The sequence below is a fragment of the Pelophylax lessonae genome (assembly GCF_965119305.1).
Source record: "Pelophylax lessonae genome assembly, chromosome: 3".
NCBI lineage: Eukaryota > Metazoa > Chordata > Amphibia > Anura > Ranidae > Pelophylax > Pelophylax lessonae.
The window spans coordinates 562,854,368-562,870,757 of record NC_138770.1 but is presented as its reverse complement, the minus strand read 5'-3'; the positions used below and the strand labels follow the sequence as shown (position 1 = coordinate 562,870,757).

The following is a 16,390-nucleotide window of genomic DNA, read 5'->3' as shown; positions in this document are numbered from 1 at the left end:
TGAGACCTTGCATTGATTATAGGGGCCTCAATTGCATCACGGTCAAAAACGCATACCCAATTCAGTTGATTACGGGATTGTTTGACCGCCTCAAGGGAGCAATGGTCTTTACCAAACTGGACTTAAGAGCTGCATATACCTCAAAGATCAAGGAGGGCGACGAATGGAAGACCAAGTTTAATACCAGAACCAGTTATTACGAATCTCTGGATGGATGACATCTTGATTTACTCCATTGAATCACCCTATCTGGATGACAGATGAGTGCTGCAATGGTTACGTGAGAATGGGCTTTTCTGTAAGCTTGAGAAATGTGAATTCCACCTGTCTCAGGTTGCCTTCTTGGGCTACATCATTTCAGCTGAGGGGTTCTCCATGGACCCTCAGAAATTTTCAGCTGTTCTACAATGGCCTCGCCCCAGTTGTCTCCGTTCCATTCAGCGTTTCCTTGGGTTTGCCAACTATTATCGGAAATTTATCAGGAACTTTTCTTCTTTGACCAAACCTATCTCAGATCTGACCAAGAAGGGCTGCCATCCAATCTTCCAAGGCCCTCATGTCTGCTTTCGCTTTGGCTCCCATTGTGTCTTATCCCAATGCTGATTTGCCCATTATCCTAGAGGTGGATGCGTCTGAGACTGGAGTAGGCGCTCTGTCGGACACCTGATGAACCCTTACTTCTTTGTGGTTTCTACTCCAAGAAGCTGTCTCCAGCTAAATGCAATTGCAAGATTGGAGACAGAGAGCTGAAAAATTGGAGACACTTTCTCAAATGTTCTGTGGTTCTGGTTCTCATTCTCGCTGATCATAAGAATGTGACGTATCTCTCGGAGTCCAAGAGGCTCACACCCCGCCAGGCCAGATGGGCCTTGTTCTTGTCTTGTTTTAACTATGTGGTCTCCTTTTTGTCTGGCTCCAAGAATGTTGAAGCTGATGCCTTGACTCGCCAGTTTTCTGAGTTGTCCATGGAGGACTCTGTGCCGACACCCGTCATACCTTCAGATCATATCCTGGCTGCCATCCGTACCGACTTAACCTCTCCTCTTGGGGAACAGATCTTGGCTGCCCAATCTGATGCTCCCACAGAGTGACCTGCTGGCAAAATTTTGTACCTGAGGGGTTGTGCATTAGACTGTTGCGCACATACCACAGTTCCAAGACTGCCAGTCATACTGGTAAGAACCAGATGTCCTGGGCTATTTTTCGTCAGTTCTGGTGGCCATCTCTATGCACTGATGTTGCTGCGTATGTGGCTGCTTTTTCAATCTGTGCCCAGAACATATCTCCTCGGCACCTTAACTTGGGCCTACTGCATCCCATTCCCAATGGGGAGCGCCCCTGTTCTCACCTGGCCATGGATTTTATTGTGGAAGTTCCCGCATCTCGAGGGTACACGGTTATCCTCATGGTTGTTGACTGGTTCTCCAAGATGTGCCACTGTGTTCCATTTAAGCGGCTGCCTACCGCCCAGGAGCTTGCCTCCTCGTTTGCCAGGGAGGTCTTCCGTTTATATGGGTTGCCATGGGTTTGTCTCCAGGTTCTAGCGTGCCTTTTGCTCCCAGTTGGGTATTCGACTCTGTTTCTCCTTGGCCTACCATACGCAGTCCAATGGTGCCGCTGAGCATTCCAACCAAGCTCTGGAGCAATTTCTCTCTGCTGCTATATCTCTGACCATCATGACAATTGGGTTGACCTACTACCCTGGGCGGAGTTTGCCAGGAACTCTGCCATCAACTCGTCTCCTGGAATGTCTCCATTCATGGCCGGTTATGGGTTCCAACCCGCTGTGTTGCCAGAGTCGTTCTTGGCACAGGACATCCCGGCTGTGAAGGATCATCTTCGTGCTCTCTGTTGCTCTTGGGTGCAGATTCAAGAGTCTTTGCGGGTCTCTGCACAGCGTCAGAAGCTCCAGGCTGACCGGAGACGTTTATCTGCTCCTTTGTACCAGGTCGGGGAGAGCGTGTGGTTGTCTACCTGTAATTTCAACCTCAGGGTGCCTACTCCAAAACTGGCACCCCATTTTGTTGGGCCTTTTCGCATCTTCCGTAAGGTGAACCCAGTGGCCTATGCCCTTGCTCTTCCCCCTGGCATGCATATCTTCAATGTCTTTCACATGTCACTTTTGAAGCCAGTGGTTTGAAATCGCTATAGTTCTTCCCTTCCCGGTCCTCGTCCCATTCCTGTGGGCAATTATGAGTATGAGGTTTGCAGCATCTTGGATTCTCGTCTGTTCTGAGGTCAGATTCAATACCTGGTGCACTGGAAGGGTATGGTCCTGAGGAGGGCTTCTGGGTTCCCTCCACTGATGTTCATGCTCCTGCCGTTCTCCACACTTTCCATGCTCGCTTTCCTCAGAAACCATTTTTTTGCTCCGCAGAGGAGGGGCCGTCCAGAGATGCACTTCTGGATCTGACCCCGGCTTGGAATATTACCCGCTCTTTGACTTGACCCCTGCTTGTTCCTGCTCTCATTTCCTCACTGTTGCTGTGTCATTATTATTACTGTAGTTTCCTCCAATAAACTGCTTCATTTTACCTGCATTCCTGTGTGGTCTGGTTTCCTGGCACCCTGACAGAGGCGCAGCAGGCCCCACCCACTACAGGCTGCCTGCAGAAATCCACAGAAGGGGCTGATACAAGACCATTCATCCTGCACAAGGAGCAAGATCAGCAGTAAAGAGTCTTTATTACAGGAAGCTCCTGCACAAAGGCAAAGTTCCACACTGGATTACTGCACAGATGTGGAAGAAATAACAAAGCACACCAAGATTAAAGGAAGAATACACATGACAAATGTATTCAGACAATATTTGTTTATCCTGGAGTTCAGCTTTAACCACTTGCGGACTGCCCATAGTACATTTACTGAGGGTGGCCGGCATTAGCAGGCTGTAGCACGTAAATGTACGTAATCTAGCCTGTTCCGGATTAGGAGCATGCAAATTGAGGATTCTGCCTTCAGCGGCTGGGGGATCATGTGATTGCTATGTGATCACATGATCGTAATGTCAGCAAAGCTGATAATGAATTTTGTTCTTTATAGCTGTTTTTCCTGCAGAGTAATACTGTCATTGGCCCACAGCAATCACATGGTACCTGGGCCAATCACAGCACCCTGCACCATATGATTTAGCTGTAGCCAATCAACGATCACTGATAATCACAACTGTCATGAATGTAACCCATTTATGATAGTTGAAAACGTTGTTACAAAAAATAAAATAAAAAATCCCTGATCACCCCCCAGAGTAGTACAGTGTTACTATGGTGACACTGAACTACTCTGATAGTATGTAAAAAACGATTTTATTTTTCCTGACATACTGTCACCAGTCAGTATCTTTCATCATTGCCACACCAGGTTTATGATCATGCTGTTCTGCTCTAATGACAGTATGTAAAAATGTATTTCTTAATTTTACAAAAAATGTAAACAAGAAATTGCAACTTCAAAAATTTGCCATTCCTTTTAGTAAATGCCTCACACTGTCTACTTTACAAAAAGGGTAATTTGAGGATTATTTGTTCTGTCCTAGCATTTTAAGGGCCTCAAGAAATGAGGCTGCCAGTACATCAGGATTGATCCGTTTTAAAATATATATACCATCGTTTGTAGACACTATAACTTTAACGCAAACCAATTAATAAACACTTATTTGGATTTTTTTAACCAAAAACATTTAGCAGAATACGTTTTGCCCTACGTTTATGAAGCAATTTAATTTTATTGGATATGTTTTATAACGGAAAGTAAAACGTTTTGTTTTTTTTCTCTCAAAATTTTCAGCCGTTTATATCACCAAAAATAAAGCTCTATCTGTGTGAAAAAATTGTATAGATTTCATTTGCATACAGTGTTGCATGACGACGCAATTGCCAGTTAAAGGAGCACAGTTCTGAATAGCAAAGAGTGGCAAGGTGTGGTAAAACCCTCCTGAGCTGAGGTGGTTAAATAATAAAATGTCTTCTGTAATATATATATAATATTGAACAAACAAAAGTAGAATGTTCTTTTAAGTTGGCATTATTTCTTTCTGACTAGCGTTTGGCAAACTCTGTAATTGGGCTTTGCAGCATTGTTCATTGCACTCTGCCCCAGTGTAAGGATGGTAGAACATTTTGCCTTGATTTAAACATAGGCAGCAATCTGCCGTGTGTCCTTGGGAAGTTTTTCGTCTTCCTTCCAGAATCTGAAGGAGCTGTGCATATCAAACAGTTAGCTTCCAGCTTTCATTTTCAAGGCTTTAAGTGTTATTAAACCCACTACAGTAAAATCAGTCTATATACGCAATAGAGCATGCTTTGTTATACTCCCCATGAAACCTAAGGGGTTAATCCTCCACATTGTGTAAAAAGGCTGTTTGATCCTGTCTTCTATGATCCTCCCTTTCTTCCACAGTCCCCAATCCATCTGATTATACAGAGCCTTGGAATCACTCTGTCCCCACTGTACTTAGCCTTGGCAATCCTGATCTGTTAGGGCTCCCGCAGCTAGTCTAGCAGACCAGGGCTTTGTAATCTTTGCTGTTCTCCCTTCTGGATACATCTGGTCTATCCTGGAAGTGATGATAGAGAAGAGAGAGAACAGTAGGGATTTCAAATCCCTGGACTGCTAGTTCAGCTGAGGAAGACTTGGTACAGCAGGGATCCGTTATTTTCTGTAAAAGTCAAATAACACTTTAACTAAACAAGTTAATGCTAGAAGCTGATTGGTTGCCATGCATAGCTATGCCAGAATTTGTCTGCTCCATTTTTAGTAAATTCTCCCTAAGTTATTTTTTAATTATTCTAACAATAGTGGGGCTGTAGGCACAAATGTAAATTGTGTTTATTGATATGACTTAATGGACTTCTAAAGTAGCCTTAGGTATATGAAATGTGTTTTCAGTCGGATTAGCCCAAGTCACAGTAATGTTGCTTTAAATGTAAAATGTCTAAAATTGAAAAAGCCTTTTGAGGTCATATGTCTGCAGGGATACAGATAAAATTAGTGTGGGAAGCTGTAAAGTTCTACATTTTCATCATAACCTAATTTAGAATTTTCCCATTCTGCAGATTTAAAGTGCGTCTAAAGCCAAACCTTTATGTTGTGATTTGGATAGAGTAAAGCTGACCCTTATTTTTTCTTTTTGGGAGGAACTTTACTTCGTTCCCTGTCTCAAGACACAACTAGAAATGCATTGCAAGATACAAGATATCCTCTCTATCAATGACAACTGAAACGTTTACAGTTCCTATCAATTAGAGAGAGGGAATCTCCGCACTGGGAAGCCAGACAGCTATAAAAACATGACAGAGCTTTTAACACCTTCCCCACTCTATCCAAACCAATAGGTGTTGACTTTAGATCAGCTTTTGAGTGAATCTGTGTGCAGATTATGCACACTAAAGTATTTACATATTGTGAAGTAACAGTTAAAGCACTTTTTAAGGAGAAGTATAGCAAAAAGCTATTTTGGCTATACTTCTTTTGATTACAATAGTGCAGTTTGTTCTCTGTGACCCGGTTTCAGCTGGTGAGAACCTGAGCCAACCCTCCACAGCCCAGAGCTCCAGTGAGCACTAACGGGGCAGAGCAGAGAGCCGCTGACAGTCACTGCTCTCTGCTTAGAGCAGAGGGGGAGAACTGAGCGATTAGCGTTATTTGACCACTCAGTTCTCAAGGTAAAGCCGGCAGGGGACAGCTGCAGCTGAGATTGGTGCTGCAGCCATCGAGGGAGGTGATTTTTTTTTTTGCTATTCCCATACTTCTCTTCCAAAGCAGGCCCTAATTCATTTCTGTTTCAGTAAGCACTGTAGAGAAATTAATTTTCCAAGTTCACACTCGGACATTGTGAGAGCAGATCTTGATACCTTGCCATCCTTCTATGTAAACGCACAGCAGAGTATTTTTTTGTCATCTTTGGGGATCGTTCAGAGTGAAAAACCTCACATTCAAAGCAGCTTGAGAGGTCAGGGATGGCTTGTTTACAGGTCTTTTACTGCTTGTTCAGAATATGAAAACCATTTAATATTCATAATCTAGGCACAGGTGCACTTTAGGGAGCATTATTAAGATATGAGCTAAGATTTATGATGGTTCTAAGTTATTGATGGCAAACCCTATGCCAGTGCAGCATACAATGTAATCCAAATGCACACTTAAAGTGTAATTGATGGTCGAAAATGGTACAGTGTACTTGCAGGCTACCCACTTTTGTCTCGGTACACCTATCACTGAACTGTTAACAGTGCAATAAAGCAGTTTATTTGCTAATTCTAGGTTTACTGACACAGAATCAACAAGTTTTTCAGGGTTACCACCACTAGCCTTGGTCTGCCTTTTATAGACATGAGGTTTGGGCTTGATACTGTTATACTAAGGGTAGCCAGTTAATTGGAGTAGGAGGAAAGCAACACATGACAGTTGGCCTGAAGGCACAGATAATCTATATTCAGCCCTGCTTTGAAGCCAGTTATAGATTAAAACTAAATAAATCATCCTACATAAGTTGTACCTGTTTATCTGTTGTCTTATCTTCTCTTTACATCCGTTCAAAGTCCAGAATTTATAAAGCTGAGATTTCAGAAAAAAAGGGGGTGGAGAGCTGAAGAGCCAATTGGAGCTCTCTCTCCCCCCCCCCCCCCCCCCCCCATTTAACACAGCACACAGGAACAGAGCTGATGCTGTCAGGCTGTCAATTAGCTGGATCTCCCTCCCCTGTCACCTTATTTCTCTTGATGTCAAGGAAACTTGTTAGAAGTGATTCGTGCTGATAGCACAGGAATGAAGTAGCGGACAGAAATGACACTTAGTGCTCTTAATTGAGACAAGTACATACTATAGAGGGTATACTTTATTCATATTCCATGTTTGAGGTTTACAATCAACTAATAGGAAACCTCGTCCAATGAGTAACATAAAATGACTACAAAGTGTGTTCACACTTGATGAAAGAATATTTGTTGTATGTTTACTTTATTAAATCTCACAACAATCTCCCTATGCTCAAGCTTTTTGCAGCATTATTTGTTACTCTCTCACCTTGACTTCAAATATCAGCGGTACTGACAAAAATCTTTATGGTCTGCAATGGCTTTAGAAAAGCTGTATTGTTCTGATTGATAAGCTGTTCTGCGAGTTAAAATAGTAAATTCCAAGGAGGTCCTTTCTTGATGAAGCACATACATTAAACAAAAATTAGCAAGTGAATACATCATAAATACAAAAATTAAAGAAGCATAGCTGTCCCTTTCTTTTCTTGTTTTTAGGCAAGTGGGTAGTGTGTAATATGGGGAGGGGGGGCAACAATAATTCCCATATAGAGGCGCAACGAGAACCTTCAGGGCCCCAGTGCAAGAAACCATGAAGGGCCCCCTGGACCCATGGCCAGGGCCCTTCCCGTCAAGCCTGGGGCTCTTCCCACTGATCCTGGGGCCCTTTACTCTTGTTGTGGGGCCCTTTATTACGGTCCTGCAGCGGGACCCTTTCACAAGTTCTGCAGCCGGCCCCCTTCCTGCCATATTGGGGCCTCCCCATAGTGGTGGAATGCCAGGGCCCGGTCGCAAGTGTGACCTTTGTGTTCCTGGATGTTTACCCACTGGTGTCAGTAGTTTTTATTTTTTGTTTTTTTAATTGTATTATTTTTTATCATTTTATTTTATTTTTTTACAATGTCACTGACTATTAGACCCCGTTCACACTGGGGCGACTTGTCAGGCGACCTGGTCGACTGACAAGTCGCCGTGGGTCGCCTGCCATAGAGTAGCACAGGACCCGTTCTATTAGGAGCGACAAACGTCGCTCCGACTTAGAAAAAGGGTCCTGAGCTTCTTTGGGGCGACCGGGAGCAACCTGCATTGACTTCAATGATATGAAGTCCGTGCCGGCCGCTCCTAGGTCGTGGTGCGAGCTGCGCACCGCGACTTCACAGGTCGACCCCGCAAGTCGGGTCGCGTCTGTGTGAACCGGCTCTGACTCTGTACATTCAGAAAAGGAAGGAGCTAGTAAATTACATATTTACTGACCCCCTTCCTGGTTCTCTATTGTGACACATCCCCCTTCAGCAGCCAGCAGGAGAGGGAAGGGAGCACAGTTTAGGGGGAGGGGGGAGACCAGGGGAGCACACAGGGGCCCAGGGACAGCAGAACACAAATGAACTGGATAGGAGGAGAGGTGGGGGCAGCATACAGAGGAACCAATCTCCTCCATTTTCCTCCTGCAACTACAGGAGGAAAAGGGAGCAGTGATTGCTCTACACGCTGCCCCCTCCTATCCAGGATGTACAGGGGAGGCGCACAGGCCCTCTGGAGCATAGGGCCCGGTTGCAATTGCAACCCCTGTAGTTACGCCCCTGATTCCTAAACACGTTTATGTCAATCTGAAACCAAATGTAAACAGTCATAAAATATAACCTGTGTCTTTCAATGCCTTGTGTAGACTGTATCCATGGTTAATGTGAATCAAGAGAAGAACCAAGAGAAGAACCCAGAAGCAGAACCGGCAGGGGTCCCAGAACAAGAAAAGAACCACTCAAATAGCAGCACTTTGTCAGATCGAAGACTTAGTAACTCCAGCTTGTGCAGCATAGAAGAGGATCACAAGACTGTGTATGACATGGTGCAAAGAATCCTCTTCTCTACACGGGGATATATCAACTTCATCAATGAGGTCTTCAGGCAGGTGAGCGAGGCATGACATCTGTGGCATTTTTTTCGTTTCCTTTTATTAAAAATTGTACCGTACTATTCTTGTACCTTAAACTAATAAGACCAACATTGGTTCAGCATTGCTATAAGTGTATATCACTCTCCTCTGTTTTGGTGTGAGCAGGAGCGTTGCGCAGAGCTCTATTGGAGTGTTTGACACATGACACAGGGTTTCATTTACAATGAAAGCACTGTTAAACTAAGGTTGGCTTTATCAGCTCAGCAAACTTTAGTAAAATTAGTGCATGCAGAAGCAGCTGGTCAATTAATGATTTATGAAGGAAGGACACAAATGTTAAGACTCTCAATTCTCTTCATGATAGGTTAGATCCTCATTGTGTGACCTTTGAATCAGCAGTCCAGATGGGGGGTCTCAATTTTTTTTTGCAACAGTATTTTAAAAAATATAGTATTTTATTGGGGTTGTCCCTAAAAAGTGTAACAGGATTCCTACCCACCCCTTACCGAAATATTGCCGTGAATTGTGGGAACACATAATAATAGTTTCTGAGCAATAAGTACCATTGGATTACATCTATTTATAGGTAGACTTGTACCTTGAAATCATTGAGCTCACTTACTGGCATCTAGTGTTAAAAAGTGGTACCAACATTATATCCTAAATGTCCAAATAAAGTCCAAAGTGAACAGTTATGTCAAACGTGAAATTTTCTCATCTACAGCTCAATAAACTGTTGTGCCTTATTTGTATCCACCACTTAAAATGATTGAATGCTCACCTCCAGCTTAGACCGCATAAGAAATTGAGGTCTAAAAGTGCTTTACATTGCCCTCTGTGTTGTTGCAAGGACCTGATTATCCATACACCGCTTCACTTTACTCCACACATTGTCCGATACAAAGTTGGATGAGAAAGCAAATAAAGAGACTCAGGCTCGGTTCACACTGATGCGATGCGGGAAGGCTGCGAATTCGCAGCCTGTTCCCGCATCGCACACGCACCCCCGGCAGTTCACACTGCCATATGCGATCCGCTGGGGGTGTCGATGTAATCTTAACGACACCCCCAGTTTGATCGCATATCGCAGTGCGATCGTGCAGTTCGCACAGGATCGGATCGCACAAGTGTGAACCGCTGTGCTATCCGATCCTGATGCGGCAGCAAAAATGCCTCCTGTGCGTGTTTGCTGTGGGTGCGATGCAAATTTAGCCATACAAACTGTATGGCTAAACTCGCACCGCACAGCTGATCGCATGTCATGTCGGAGCAGTGCGCTCCGACATGACATGCGAATCCCGCACACGCAGTAGTGTGAACCGGGGCTAATTGTGCTCTTTGTATAATTTGTGAATATTACTACCCAGAGCTAGAAACTCTCTCATAGTAAAAACATTTAATGTGCTAACACCAGCGTCGAATTTATTTAAAAAATAATGCACTAACATTTTCAGTAGGAGCAAACAAAGGGGAAAGAGTATACAGAGGACTGTCCGGCGTGTTGACGTCACAGAGACGCTCCACATGATGTATTTTCCCCAACCAGGCATCTTCAGAAAAGTAGACTTTCTCTATCGCTCATTGACAGACGTAGTCTTCTTGATTCTCAAGAGCTGGGTTTTCCAATTGTTCCTACTCAACATGTGAGTGCAATACTTTTTAAATAATTTTTCTTAAAACCCCTTGAGTCACTGGTGGACTTTTGGTATAATTTTTGGACTTTTTCGCAGATATGTACAGTGCTCAGCATAAATGAGTACACCCCATAAGATTTGTCCGAAAACCTTTACTTTACTTTCCTTTCAGAATAAACGGTTTCTTTGGGACAATATACTACAAAATACTCCCACAAATGCGGGCCATTGATTGCAACCAAACTTTTTTTAATTTGCATACACAAAAAAGTATTTTCCCTAACAAATTTTTTCCAGACCATGTTACAACAATGAATACACCCAAATGAAAGTCTTAGGAGCAAAGCTAAATTTTAGACAGCAAAATCCTAATTAATAAGATTTCATGTACAGGTGAGTCTAATTATTCTAATTGTCCAGCAGACAGTTGATTATAAAAGGGCATTACTTAACAAAAGAAAACCCCTTCCCATATCATGCTGTTAGAAAAGGCACTACAAGGAAGAGAAATGTCAAAGAAAATCATTTATTTACACTAGAAAGGTGAAGGCTACAAGATCATCAGCAAAGCTTTACTTATCAAGTCAGAATACTGTAGAAAAAGTGATAAAAAAACTTTTTACAAAGATGGAACTGCAACCATCTTCCAGAGCCGTCCAGGCCGTCCACAGGAGCTAACATCTGGACAGGAGCGTCTTCTGATGAGAAGGGTTGAAGGAAATCGCCATGCAAGTTCACTGCAGTTAGCTAAAGAAGTAGGAAAGTGGGGTGATTGTTTCCTGTAACACAATGCGGCGTACACTGCAGAGGAATGGCATGCATGGGTGTTGTCCACAAAGGAAGCCTCTCCCAAAGGCTATGCACCAAAAAACCTACCTAGAATTTGCCAGGGTCCATGCTGAAAAAAGAAGATTATTGGGACTCTGTACTCTGGAGGGATGAAACCAAGATAAATGTTTTTGGAACTGATGGCTTTAAAACGTTATGGCGTTGCAAAGGTGAGGAGTACAAAGAAAAATGCATGGGGTCTACAGTGAAACGTGGTGGTGGCAGTGTCTTTCGGTGGGGCTGCATGAGTGCTGCCTGTGTCGGGGAGCTGCATTTCATTGATGGTATCATGAATTCACTGATGTACTGCTCTATATTGAAAGAGAACATGCTATCATCACTCCATGCCTTTGGTCGTTGAGCGCGTTGTGCACTTTTCCAACATGACAATGATCCAAAACACACATCTAAGGCCACTGTTGCATTTCTAAAGAAGAACAGGGTGCAAGTGATTCAGTGGCTAAGGATGTCTCCTGATCTGAACCCAATCGGGGAACATCTATGGGGAATTCTGAAGAGACAAGTTGAGTATCTCTCTCCATCCAGCATCCAGGCTCCTAAAGAGGTCATTCTTAAAGAATAGAAAAAGATAGATGTTGCAATATGTCAACAACTTGTGCATTCAGTGCCTAGAAGACTATATTAATAACCTTACCTTCATGTAATGGAACTAAACACATGTTCTATAAAACTCAGTTTTGTCAAAATGTTGGAAACTGTTCTTGTGTTCATTGAGCTATTAATTGAGCTTACTTTTACTTTTTGAGTGTGTGTGTGTGTGTGTGTATATATATATATATATATATATATATATATATATATATATATATATATATATATATATATATATATATATATATATATACATACACACACACACACACACACACACACACACACACACACACACACACACACACACACACAGTGCTCAGAAAAAAAATAAGTACACCCCAATAGTGCTAGCTGGCTTCAGCATTTGAAACTTATTGAAAGCATGCTAAAGTCTTCTAGCAGCTGATTTGAAGTGGAACTCAGTGCTCCTATTAGGATGTGTGTCCAAAATGTACAACCTGAAGCTGAATGGTACTTTAAAAGCTTCAGTAAAGCTAGCAGAAAGGTCTACAAATGCTCTTGCCAAAGCTTGCTGTTCACACTGCTCTTTTACAAGCTGAAGTCCATGTGAAACAGGCCTAACTTAGTATTTACAGAGTGCTGCGATAAATGAACGTTATATGTGGGCCCTAAAAAAAAAACGTGTTGTTGTGACACTTCCAAACACAGGTATTCCACTAGCCCAGAATGTAGTTTAGAGATGAATTACTATTTGTTAACAGTCTCCATTAGATGAAGGGCCTGTTTACACCATTAGCTGCGTTATAAGGTATCCAAGAAAGTAAACAGTGGCTATGCGATGACTACATTGCTATTTTTTGCTTAGTTTATTTTACCTGACATGTCAAAATGTCATTTCATTCACGTTTATGTGATGCAATGCATTGCATTATGGTGTAGCGCGTTGCAACATACTGTGGTGAAAAAAAGTAATGTATGCCCTACTTTCAGCACTCCAATGCAGTGGTTTGAACTGAATACCTATGATACAATGCAAATTGTTTTGTTTATGCGGTGGGCTACTTGTAACATGGCTGCCCAAGGCAGTGCAAGACATTATAGTGTGAACGGGCCCTTAATAAGAACTATTGCAATACAGGACTGAAGTTGTCTGTGTGTATAGCTGAGACATTCAATGTTCTTTTGTAACACCTTTTATAAACTCTCTCTTTTAGTGGTTGCGGTTGCAAGGTTGCGGTTCATGTTTTAAATGTACTTCTTCATATAAGCTTTTCAGTTTTTTTTTTTTTTTTTAAAAGCATGAAAAAAAAAATGAAACAATATATTAATTTCATATGAATTCAGAAATGGTGCAGATGTTTTTATAGGCAGGAGCATATGGATAGTAAAGTAAAACCGTTATTTAAAGAATGTGTTTATAAATCGCTTGCATTCAGATTGCTATCCCTGTATATTTTTGTCTTTGTGTAGGCGTTCCTGTTACCGGCCTGTGATGTCTCTGCCACAAGAAAGGTTGTGAAGGTTTACAGGAAATGGATCCTACAAGAGAAGCCAATTTTCATGGAAGAGCCCTCAAAACCACCTGAAGACCATGTGAATGTGCCAGTTTTTGAGCCTGCTGCATCAGAGCATGATGGCAAACCGGTATGGATAGATGAATGGAAAATACTATGGTTTTTAATTTTTCTTGAATATACAGATTCTTTGAGGTCTTTTGGAATGTATCCTGGCTTTTTTTATTACCTTTTCATGACCACAGGTCAGTGGTGCCTGGACCAAATCTAGAAACTTTTTTTTCCTTTGCTTGCACACTGTGATACTTTGCAATAATATATCCTATTCTCTCTGGTGAGCTGTTGTGACAGATGAACAAAGTCAGGTCAGTTCTTTACATACAAGCTTCCAGTGATCCCTCCCTATGATTGGCTGTCATGGTGAACACTTACGTTTTAGACTTTCAGCAGTGACCGCACAATCACAGAACTAGGCACATGCTTCTGGTTTACAGCTGGAACATATAATGTCATTCTAACACTAAAGAGTACGGTGCCTAAAAATGTTAATATACAGATTATCGTCATCCAGGGGTTAATGGTTGTAGCAGGAAAGAGCCTGCTTGCAATGTTCTCATTAGACCCTGTTCACACTGGCATTAGAAACAAACATTTAAGGTGTGTTTTTGCTGCACCTTGAATGCCTATTAAAGCAGCCTGCAATGGATAATATGGACAGCGGACAGAGCTGTTCATTTTGAAAAACATGTAGTTTTAGCGCCATTTCACAATGCTGTGCGGCAAAAATTGAGCTACATGTCGAGTCTGGGAGTAGTTAAAGCTTGTCAACTCCTTTTATTCAGATCCATGGTAACACGCTGCAAATACACCCCTATGGCGCATTTACTTACTTGACAAGTGTTAATCAAATATCAGTGAGGTGGAGAGAAAAATCACTTGGAGGGCATCTGGGGTGCTTTAACATTATAGGCATGTTGGTTCGTGTTATTGTCAGTGTTGGTATTTTTAGTAAGTGTGAACCTTGCGTTTAAAGAGAAGTATGGGTTTAGGTTAAAAAAAATAAAATAAAAAAATGATATTTACCTAGGTGGATGCATCATCGATCAGATGCTGCTTCTGTCTCCTGCTGGCTCTATAGTGAGAAATGAGTGTTCAAACACCACTGATCGCTCGGTTCTCTCCTCAACTCTGAGCAGAGAGCAGTGACTGTCAGTAATTGGCACTCTGCTCTGCCTCTCACTCACTGTGAGGTGATGCCCCTCAATCACTCGCTGAAGTGCTGGACCATGGAGGGGGCAGGAGCAGTATCTGGGTGGATCCCAGCTCTGTGACGTCAGCCGACAGTGGACTTTAGCCCGCTGTCGGATAAAAACGAGTCTTAGGAGTGCAGAACGAACTCCACTCCTGTGATCCATAGGAGAAGTACAGCCAAAAAAATTGGCTATACTTCTTTAAATATTGTCTTCTAAAACAATAGCAAGGCCTTCTATTTATATTTTTTTTAATCAATCCTAATGCTTTCCAAAAATGAAGCTATGGAGTCACTCTTGTCTTTAATTTAGTAACTTCCAAGTGCCTACCACCTGACCACTTTATATTTATAGCACCCATGGATCCCCAAAGCCCAGGCTGTTTCTTCTGCAGTGATCCATCACATAGCACTCTGGTTGATAACTGGCCCTTCTCCTTTCTTGTGGATGCTAAATGCAATGGATGGAGAACCACCTTTTGTAAAGGAAATCTTTTCTATGAAAAATATGGATAGTGCTATTGCTAGCCTCTTCTTTCGATGCTAGTTCCTGCTGTCATATACTGTTCCTATGATTTATCTATGTTTGATGTTACTGACCTGAAGAAAGAATATACCGTAGTTCTTTTGTGCTGCACACTTGTTTTGAAATTTTTGGGGGCAAAGATGGGCAACTCTCATTTTTATTTTTTTTTAGTAAGAGGTCCACAGTGGCAGCCTTCATATTTGTTTTTTGGCCTCATGCGCACTGATCGTTAAAAATGTTGCTTTTAGGGCTTTTAGGTTTTTTGTTTTCTGCATTTAAATACTCCTTTGTGTTAGTCTGTCTAGTTAGTCTAGGCATTTACAGGCGTCAGAGGCATAAAAACCCACCACTGCCAGTGACTCCAGGAGCAGCAGCGTCTTGGTAGTTAAAAACACTTGCTGCGTCTAAACAGTAATGCTAGGCACTTCAAACACTTGAGCAGTATTTCCAGGGTGCACCAGGAGGTACCCACAGAATGTGAGCAGTCCTCTGTGCAGAGCCCTAATCCACACTTCTGTGTAGTTTTCTATCTGTAGGAATGAATACCGGAATTCCGCTCGCGGTCCGCCATCCATGGGGCGTTTGTTTGCAGAGACACCGCCGTTGATTATGTCAACGCATTTCACAGTGGAATTGCATAGCTTTGTCTTAACAACAGCAGTGTCTTGTAAAGGCCCCAGTAGGGGTACAGACCGGCGAACTGAAAGATAAAAGATAATAATCTCATGATTAGACTACCATTGAATAAAAGAAACTGTTAGAGCGACTGAGAGGTGACTTATGATTTTGTGACTTCTTCAGGTCTTTTTTTCCAATCAGCTGTGCTATAAACTGTACTGGAAACTGCAACCAATATTCTTATCTGAATGTGCCCTCTTGTTTTATAAGTACAGCATGGTGACAGGTCAGTGAATTTGTGCTACATTTGTTAAAGGTCCCAGAGCAGAGCGGGCACAAACGATCGTCAAGCTGGGGGAGAACTTACTCTTTCACTAGCGCTGTGAGTCGGGGTTGCGTGTGTGAAGATGAGAACATGGACGTGAAGGCCGGGGATCAAGCTGCTTTACAGGTAATACACACAGAGAACAATTGAAATTGTGGCACAAACAAATGCTAATGCACCTTCCACATGAGTTAGCCTCTACCACTTGGATAAATGTAAAGATATGCTTGTGTAGCATAGGTAGTACATAAAATGTTCATACAAATCCCATAGGAAGGGTTTTGTACTTCAGTAGGCACCTCCACCTGAGACAGGAGCAAATCTTTGAAATTACAAGAAAGGAACACAAGGGGGCGCCAGCTAAGTGCAGCATCAATGAGTTTAGTATGATTTAAAGCCAAATGCAAACTCACAGAAATATAAAATCAAAGGGCTAATCTGCAGCCAGGCCACATTGGATGGAAGCCGTCCACT

General features: G+C 42.4%; 1 protein-coding gene across 2 annotated transcripts in view; it reads left to right on the top strand.

Moving 5' to 3' along the window:
* The window catches only part of RALGAPA2 (Ral GTPase activating protein catalytic subunit alpha 2), a 685,399-nt gene that overhangs the window by 156,139 nt on the left and 512,870 nt on the right, over positions 1-16,390 (top strand). For both annotated transcript variants that reach the window (XM_082251348.1, XM_082251349.1), the window contains exons 10-12: positions 8,419-8,661; positions 13,155-13,328; positions 15,908-16,042. In XM_082251348.1, coding sequence (XP_082107474.1) covers positions 8,419-8,661; positions 13,155-13,328; positions 15,908-16,042 — 552 coding nt within the window. The remainder of the gene's footprint in view (positions 1-8,418; positions 8,662-13,154; positions 13,329-15,907; positions 16,043-16,390) is intronic.